General features: G+C 32.2%; 1 protein-coding gene across 1 annotated transcript; it reads left to right on the forward strand.

The window, feature by feature from the left end:
* Positions 1-402: 402 nt before the first annotated feature.
* LOC134271436 (uncharacterized) lies at positions 403-9702 on the forward strand. The gene is made up of 4 exons (XM_062753633.1): positions 403-700; positions 8520-8605; positions 9229-9348; positions 9544-9702. The coding sequence occupies exons 1-4, from the start codon at positions 655-657 to the stop codon at positions 9676-9678; spliced, it is 387 nt and encodes a 128-aa protein (XP_062609617.1). The 5' UTR covers positions 403-654; the 3' UTR covers positions 9679-9702.
* Positions 9703-10080: the final 378 nt, after the last annotated feature.

Consider the following 10080-nt stretch of genomic DNA (forward strand, 5'->3'; position numbering starts at 1 on the left):
ATTAAGTACAAGAAATATGAAAGAATCCTAACTTAAGAAGCCAGAAAAAAAATAAAAATGATATTTCAGATATTGCCATTTTTATTAATCACGATAACACCCTTACTTGTACTTGACAATCAATTCAAAGTCAATTTTATTTAAATATATTATTCTTTTGTATCAGAAGTCATTGAAATTAGAATATATTGTTTTACTTGTAACTAGAGACGAACCATGTTAATATATAAGTGAAACATATCGAGATACATGTAACGAACAGTATTCAATATCAAAAGTCCATAAAACAATACAAAACAGGAACAGAGCAAACACGGACTTCCAAATCATCAGAGGTGGGATCAGGTACCATGGACAAGTGAGCATACGTTAATAAATCAATTAATTCTTTGTATAACATCATCTTTAGAGACATCAAGTCTTTTTTGGAAAATATATTCTTACCATTAGGGAATAGCATTTTAATTTATTGTATTACTCGAGGAACGCCAAGAACACTAAGCATTATGAATATCTTACATGTATGTCATCATGTCTCAAGTGCGATAATGTACTGATTGAGAATGCTATCACGAAGCGGCATTCGGCAGATTTACCTTAATCTTATCTAGACCAGTGTTAAGAGTACATTTAAGTGGATTCACAGGGGGAAATATGGAAACAATACATTCGTGCTTTCTTTTATTTATCTCGACAGTTGGTATGTTATTGATTAGAACTACTCATTTTGACTGAATTAGTACTTAGTTTTCCTTACTGGATGTAAGGTTAATGATTAGAAAATAAAGGATGGCTTTTTTAAAAAAAATAATTAAGCAGTAGAAATATTTATAAATTTTTTATGACTTCAAAGTTAAATGTATACATGTATACACATTAGCTTATATGCACTCATTCGCACAATGAATCTTATTTTGTGTATCTGCGTAGATATCTTCAATTCTTGTACAATGTATAGGGAGACATCATTTTAAAAGCTGCTCATGTAGTGAGGAATCAAGCTTGTTTAATACATTTTCCTGTAGGGTTAGGTTAAGAACATAATCTATCCCTACATAGTAGAGCAGCTGTACATAGAAAAATTCTGTAAACGTTGTACATATACATGTGAAGGTTGAATAACAAGTAATTAAGACCCTTGATTAACGCATTTAACATTATGATCGCAGTAAGGAGTTTCATTTATTATCATCTTTACAACTTGATAATTTTACGCCTTCGATATTTTTACAAATTATCACTTGAGGAAACTTTAATCATATATCATATAAGTTTAGGAACAAAAGGAATGTTTTTCCTACGTTGTAATAAAATAATAAGACATACAATGAAGCGCATTGAAGTGGTAAAATTTTCCGTTTGGATGAAACGTTCTGAGTCATGTTTTGAACGTCAATTACAACATAATGACACGCCCATATTTTTAGAAACGAGAAAGAAATATTCGTCGTAATGTTTAACACGGCGGAGAATCTACGTCATCGACGGGATTAGGACACACAAAAATGGAGGACAAATGCTCCGCTTCGATGTAAGAAGTTGATATTTTTGCACTTATAAAGAATGAATATTAAATCATCCTGCCTAAAGTATGCCAAAGAACGTCAACTACAATAGACAATGTACGTTTGCTCGTGATAGAATCTTATTGTTCCAAACACTTCGACACAGTTTGAAAACAAGTGAGAAAAAAACGGGATGTGGGGTACACATTTTTAAAATTCGACCAATTATTCGCATGTCCAGATGTACTAGACATTTTATTCTTCCGCGTTTACACTAGAACTAATATTTTTTAAAAATCCTGATTTTTTAAATAGTATATTATGCTTTAATTATCCAAGAAAAAAGTATTAATCATTTTGTTTTCAGAAATGATGTAGGGCACACCAACACTAAAACGGATATGGGACACACAATAAGTTACTTTCAAATTGAAACATCGAGCATTCATATCTTAAAGTTTCCATTAAAATGACTGCCATTTGATAGTATATGAACAATAACCTGTACAATATATCATAAATACGATTCCCTTGGTTTTTGTATCCATACAAAAATTATAAGTTGAAAACGCTGGATATCCTCAACAAAAGCTTCCAACATGAATTTTAAATTTTGACTTTTATCAAATTTCATTAGAAATTTACGGTGTTCATTTTTTCCATAGAAAGAGGGGGAGGGTCGAAGTCCGGAGATTGTGTTTATTTTATGATATTTATATTTAAAATTACACGACATCCGCCCCCCCCTCTCTCTCGAAAAAAAAACCCCCAAAAAAACCACACACCTGTACAAACTCACGAAATAAGTTTGTTTTTTTTTTTTAGCTTTGTTGCTTACTTTTCTGCTTGTCAAAATAGTTTGGAGTCAGAAAATTCTTTAATTGGAATTCCCTTGGTTTGCTCGTATCCATACAAAAATTCAAATATTATAAGTTGAAATGGCCGGTCTGATCCTCAACAAAAGCTCATTAGCTGCCAAAATGAATTTTAATTTTTGACTTTTATTAAATATCATATTGAAAAATACTAGTATTTACATGTGCGGATCTAAAAGGAGGGTTGAAGTCCGGAGTCTATGTATATGATTTTAAGTACTCTACGATATTTTTGTGTTAAGTAACACGACCCAGAACCCAATTAAACACACATAAAATAGCTTTTTGAGGTTGATTGTTTAATTTCTTTGCTTGTAAAAATGTTTTGGTGTCAGAACTTCTTTTTATAGTTTGTGTGGCGAAAAGTTTCTGTATTTGCATATTCAGTGTTTGTTTTTATTAGATCTTTGTCGGTAAGACTCTAGTATGTCAGCTGATAGGAAGCGGAGATTAGGGAATTTTTCTTATGCTCAAATATTTGCAACAGCTGACAAACTTCTTTCAAAATTCTAATAGTTAATTACCGACTCCATATATTTGAGAAAAAAAGACAAAATTGAATATTGTACTTCGAAGTTAAAATCATCGTATTAATTAAAAAAAAATTATTGTTTTATTATACATGTGTCTTTCCTGATATACTTTATTTTATCAAATAAAATATACAACATGACTATATTAAGATATTCATGTTGTATATTTTATTTGATAAAATAAAGTATATCAGGAAAGACACATGTATGAATCAGTGATTAAATATTACGTACTCATAAAGCAGTTCATGTCATCTTATTTACATTCGCTGGAATATTAGCCAAAAGCAATGATAGGAGCAGGCTTAAATAAACATTCCCAGCAGTATAAATTGGGATTTTTGTTGTTGCAAAAAGTACTTTAGTAGCTTTACATAAAAAAGAAATAATGTCAAGCTCTTTTATATGATAAGTTTTGAAGGGGGGGGGGGTCATTATCAGAGAAAAATGACAGCTAAAAATCTTTGATTGGCACCCACGAAAAGACAATTTTTAACTTCAATTTTTGTTTTGGCCCTGCCCATCACTGGCAACCACTTTCATACATTCGATTACTAATATTATGTTCACCTGAGTGCAAGCTAGGAGCAAATAAAATATATAGCTTTCCAAAACTATTTGTTGCAATTTGGAATTTCCCGATCTATTTTTAGACCACTGTGTAGGGAAAATAAATTCTTATTATCACCTGGAAGGTCAGTTGTTGCAAATATTTGCACATAAGAAAAGTTCTTGATCTCTTTCCCATATTAAAAGACATGCTAGTGTATAGATCTTATTAATACCAATTTGCAGATTTAAGAACTTTTTCGGGGGGGGGGGGAGTCCACACAAAGTCCAAAGAATTTTCTGACTCCAAACTATTTTGACAAGCAATAAAGTAAGCAACAAAGCTAAAAAAAAAATTTTTCGTGCGTTTGTATGTGTGTGTGTGTTTTTCGTGTTTTTTTCGGCCGGGGTGGGGGGGGGGGGGGGTGTAGGTTAAAATAGATATATCATAAAATAAACACAATTCTTACCCCATATGGATCTGCAGAAGTGAACACCGGTATACATGAAATTTAATAAAAGTCAAAATTTAAAATTCATGTTGGAAGCTTTTGTTGAGGATCAGACCAGCGTTTTCAACTTATAATTTTTGTATGGATACAAGCAAACCAAGGGAATCATGTATTTGGATGAGTATTACAAAGATGAGTTGTACAGGTTATTGTTCATATACTATCAAACGGCAGTCATTTTAATGGAAACTTTAAGATATGAATGCTCGATGTTTCAATTTGAAAGTAACTTATTGTGTGTCCCATATCCGTTTTAGTGTTGGTGTGCCCTACATCATTTCTGAAAACAATATGATTAATACTTTTTTCTTGGATAATTAAAGCATAATAAACTATTTAAAAAATCAGGATTTTTAAAAAATATTAGTTCTAGTGTAAACGTGGAAGAATAAAATGTCTAGTACATCTGGACATGCGAATAATTTCGAATTTTAAAAATGTGTACCCCACATCCCGGTTTTTTCTCACTTGTTTTCAAACTGTGTCGAAGTGTTTGGAACAATAAGATTTATCACGAGCAAACGTACATTGTCTGTTGTAGTTGACGTTCTTTGGCATACTTTAGGCAGGATACTGATTTAATATTCATTCTTTATAAGTGCAAAAATATCAACTTCTTACATCGAAGCGGAGCATTTGTCCTCCATTTTTGTGTGTCATAATCCCGTCCGATGACGTAGATTCTCCGCCGTGTTTAAGGACACCCCATTCTTCGCGACAAGCAAGATGAGTTACACTGAAAAGGAGCATTAAAAAAATTAGAAGAGAGAGTAAGAGACTCTCCGATTCTGTAAAACACATATTGCAACGAATATGTACATATTTTTGAACTAATCACGTCTATTGAAGTTACTTCAACCACAGGCACCTGACGTTACTTATTTTTTCTTTTATAAAAAAAATATACACATACATAATAATACACAAGGTACCCATCGAAACTCGCCATCTTGGATTTTCGAAGTAGGTCATCACTTATATTTTCGTCTGAATCTCCGTCAAATAAATTTCCTGCAACCATATTCTTTCTGTGGCCAGTCTTTCCAGGTCTAAACTTACGGACACTGCAGCCAGAAAGGCGCAACACACTTGCAAATATTGAAAATTTGTCAAACTCATATATCATATAACTTACATCAATATGCTAACAAATTTGTCAGTTTTGTGGTTTTTCGGCGTGTTATAATTACTTTGAAATTTTAATAAATAATAATAGAAATGAAAAAAATGCAAAATGGGAAAAATAAAACACTTCTTATAAATATACCTGTAAAATATACTGTATTAATCTATACAGGTCGTTGCATTCGAAACAATCTTGAATAAAAGAGGGGGGGGTGCTTGAAAAAAAAAAATCAACAACAAATCATCTAGAGTTAATTGAATCGTTTTCAAAAAACAATAGACTGCAAACCATCCAGTTATATATATAATTATTATACATATATACCTGGCATATGCTTAATTGAAAAAGGAGAGGGGTCACACTGATAAAAGGATATGTAATGAAATCAAATATAAGCCTATGCAAAATGCATACATGTATGTATAATCTGTCACCAAGAAAAAAGATAAAAATGTCGCCATGCCACTACTTTATTGCAATACATAAAATTGCAAAACCTGTAGAACAGGTTTTCACACACGTGCGTACATACAATAAAGTCAATCTTCTCCACGGATAGCGTTCAATCAGGGCATCAATAATGACAGTGTTATTAATTATAAGTGCATGTAAGTAGGGACTTACAACCGACTTAATTTGCGAAAATGTTCATTGATCAGCATGATGGTAACAATAAATATAATCGCTTTGATCAAGCTATATCGAAATTATTTTGAGAGAAATAAAATGAATGTTCTTACATGTATATTACGTTGTATTATTGTCTGAATTATTGTTTTTGGAATAAGTACTAACTTTCGCCGGTTATTTTAAAAATAAATCGTACAAATATATTGACCAATCAAAAAAAGGAGAATTTCAATCGGTTAAATGGTTGGCGATTTCTCGGAATGTTGAAGCAGTAGGTCGAGTTTTACGAGGGATTTTCAATATTTGCAAGTGTGATGCGCCTTTCTGGCTGCGGTGTCCGTAAGTTTAGACCTGGAAAGACTGGCCACAGAAAGAATATGGTTGCAGGGAATTTATTTGACGGAGTTTCAGACGAAAATACAAGTGATGACCTATGGAAAATCCAAGATGGCGGGTTTAAACATGTATTATCAGGTATGTGTATATTTTTTTTTAATAAAAGAAAAATAAGCAATGTCAGGTGCCTGTGACTTCAACACATGTTTCGGAAAACCTGTTCTACAGGTATTTGAATAAACAAATTGAACGTTTTATCAGTTTCTAAGGAAATGGGCGTGTCATAAGATGACAATAAACTTTAAAAATCTCCATTTCGGCGAAAACTCATGTCAATGCACTTCATTGTACATGGCAAAATACATAATTCTAATAGAAAAAAAACTGTAATAAATAGAATCTGTAACAGTACATGAAACGGTATACGTATACATACAATGAAGCGCATTGAAGTGGTAAAATTTTCTGTTCAAACGGAACGTTTTGAGCTATCTTTAGAACGTTGATTGTCGCGTGAAGACACGCCCATTTCTTTAGAAATGGATAAAACTGTCAATTTGTTTATTCGAAAACCTGTAGAACAGGTTTTCCATAAATACAATAGCCAACCAAATTGACGGTCTAAATAAAGTTAATAAACACCGAGTAAACACGTGTTCGACCGAAACATGTGTTGTGGTAACTTCAATAGACATGATAAATTCAAAAATATGTACATGTTCGTTGCAATTTGTGTTTTACAGAATAGGAGAGTCTCCAACTCTCTCTTCTAAATTTTTTAAAGCTCCATTTCATTGCAACTTATGTTGCTTGTCGCGAAGAGTGTGGTGTCTTAAAACATTACGACGAATATTTCTTTCTCGTTTCTAAAAATATGGGCGTGTCATTATGTTATAATTGACGTTCAAAACATGACTCTCAAAACGTTTCATCCAAGCGAAAATTTTTACCATTTCAATGCGCTTCATTGTACAATGAAGCGCGTTGAAGTGGTAAAATTTTCCGTTTGAATGGAACGTTTTGAACTATCTTTAGAAGTTAATTTCATAAATTGACACGCCCATTTCTTTAAAAAGGAAAAACTCGGACAAATCGTATATTTGAATGTCTGTCGAACATGTATTCTAAAAAATTAATATAACAGCCAATCAAATCGACGGTCTAAATAAACACCGAGTCAGCGCGTGTTCGACCGATACATATGTTATGGTAACTCAAACATGATAAATTCATAACTATGTACAAATTTGTTTCAATACGTGTTTTACAGAAGCGGAAACTCTCTAACTCTCTCTTATATATAACTATCAAAATCCCCATTTCATTGTAACTTGCTGCTTGTCACGAAGAGTGGGGTGTATTAAAACATTACGACGAATATTTCTCTCTAAAGAAATGGGCTTGTTGTTGTGTTACAATGAAGCGCATTGAAGTGGTAAAATTTTCCGTTTGACTGGAACGTTTTGAGCTATTTTAGAACGATGAATGTCATACAATGACACGCCCATTTCTTTAGAAAGGAAAAATCAGTCAAACTGTTCATTCGAATACCTGTAGAACAGGTATTCTAAAAATAAAATAGCCAATCAAATTGACAGTCTACGTAAACACCAAGTAAGCACGTGTTCGACTAATATGTGTTATGGTAACTCCGATAGACATGATGAATTAATAATTATTGACTTCGTTGCAATATGTGTTTTACGGAAGTGGGAACTCTCTCTCCCTCTCTCCTCTCTCTCTCATAACTTTAAAAATCCCCATTTCGGTGTAACTCATGTTGCTTGTCACGAAGAGGGGAGTGTCCTTTAAACATTTGTTTCATTCTAAATAAATGGGCGTGTCATTATGTTATAATTGACGTTCAAAACTTGACTCAGTTACGTTTCATCCAAACGGAAAATTTTATCACTTCAGTGCTCTTCATTGTATGATTGATTCAAAACATGACTCAGAACGTTTCATCCAAACGGAGTTTACCACTTCAATGCGCTTCATTGTAAATATAATATAATGTATACGTAAAAGTGCATGAATCAATCAAGCTAAAACACCATTGAAAAATTTAAAGTTAGAGCAGAACAGACACGGATTCCATTAAATATCAGAGATGGCGTCAGTTGTCATGGAGGAATACCAACCGTCGGTCGGTCACACCTGCCATTTACTCCTTCTATTATACAATCGATGCAATGTTCCTGTCAACAAAGAAAAATACCATTAACTATTATTTACGTGCTGTATTTTCTACGAATTTACCATTTGCTGACCATGACAAAGCTCGATGTAAACGAGGAACAGGGGATGATTTATACTTTATGGGACATGATCCCACCTCTGTATTCAAAGACGTGTTTGACTCGGGTTACATACATTTTTGAAAATGAGTACCATTCTTTATCTTCACTTTTATGTATTGCTTAGACAAAATGACACCATAATTTCTTTTTCAGTGTGTTTAATATCATGCACTTTTGTCAACGTTCCCCGTGAGCCTAATTTGGGAGCTGCCTGGGCCTACAATTATGATCCTCATAAGGTAAATTTTATAACCGTGTATTTTTTTTAATGATGAATTTTTTCATTCATTTGGATCTTTATATTAATTTTATTACAAACCGTTTATAAAGATTGTCCCCTAAATGATTTTTTCAATGTTAAAAACTTGTGAACAAAGTTTGAACCACAATTTTTTTTAAAAGTGATTTAATTGTATTAGTTTTGCTCCAATAATATTCTCGGCTTGCTTAAACTGTATTTCAATGTGGAGACTACAATACAGCCACGAATTGTGTAGAATGAAATAAAAGTAAAGGGTATCTTTAAGACGGATGAGAATCTGTTAGTATGTTGTTGTTTTGGAAATGAAATGTATATGGAAATAAGGAACAGTATTGGAGTCCAATAAACAATACACACCAAGGACGAACGGTCACAGCCTGCCGTGTACTCTTTGACATGATCGGCAAATAACAGAAATCTAGCTCCATGTTTTTAGAAGCACAAGCCACGCTGTGTTTTTATCACAAGATATCACAAAACATCAAATTACGAAGGGTTGAATGCAAGCACAATATCATTTTACCGATATTGCATTGTAAAATTTAAAAAAAAAACAGTTTAAAATGAGTATGAGTGAGAAGAAGAATATTTATTTGATAGGGTATCCTTGCGATGAGAAACAACTATCGTGCGTCGCCAAACGATACTTGTCACGTGTACAAACTGACAGACCAGCAGAGACATGATATTCACACCATTGCTGGGGAATTCAATATCGAAGTATTTTTTTTCCGTAAATTCATAGAAATACATCCTTTGAATTTATTCTTATCAACATTTAAAGTTTTGTTTTATTTCAAATAGTAGTACTTTGTGTATTCATTGGTTATTTCAAATAGTAGAGCTTTGTGTATTCATTGGTCATTTTTTAAAATTTGAAATGAAATTGAAATTTAGTCATTTCTTTTATCACAGATTATGATGTACGACGCTATCATAACAAAACATGGAGAGACTATGACAGTACAAGAGCTGAACCAAACCAGCTATAACCTATGGAAATTTTGTAAAAATAATCTCCACTTTATGAAGTATAATTTCTATGTTTAAGATAAATTAAACTTCCAGTGTTTAGAGTGATTTATTTTTTGTTTGTTTTGTATATTAATGAATGAAATCAATGCTCATAGACAATTTTTATTTTCAAAAGTTTATACATTAAAAAGAAGTTCTGTTAAATTTTCTTTCTTTCAAAGATTTTGCTTGAATTTGCTCTATTACATTTTCATGGGAAACGGTATAAAGACTTTATCATTTCGAGATCAATCAAAAATATATATCTATCAAGTATGTGTAAATCCGCTTCTTTTATAAATGATATAATAAAAACATTTCTTTTGGCAAAACAATGTTTAAGAAGTTGATAATGAGATTAATTATTGTTCGTTATCATGATCCTTTTCATTGAATTATATTTCAAACAGCTTTTTCATAGAACCAATTTTTTCGTAC

Source organism: Saccostrea cucullata, unplaced genomic scaffold, assembly GCF_032062105.1.
Source record: "Saccostrea cucullata isolate Sc308-1 unplaced genomic scaffold, CSIRO_AGI_Scuc_v1 ctg2778, whole genome shotgun sequence".
NCBI lineage: Eukaryota > Metazoa > Mollusca > Bivalvia > Ostreida > Ostreidae > Saccostrea > Saccostrea cuccullata.

Excerpts from the sequence above, each read along its gene's own strand:
- LOC134271436 (XM_062753633.1), top strand. The coding sequence starts at position 655 with ATGGAAACAATACATTCGTGCTTTCTTTTATTTATCTCGACAGTTG. Across the intron at positions 701-8,519 it reads TTTATTTATCTCGACAGTTG|TGTGTTTAATATCATGCACT; the intron begins GTATGTTATTGA and ends TTTCTTTTTCAG. Across the intron at positions 8,606-9,228 it reads ACAATTATGATCCTCATAAG|GGTATCCTTGCGATGAGAAA; the intron begins GTAAATTTTATA and ends TTTATTTGATAG.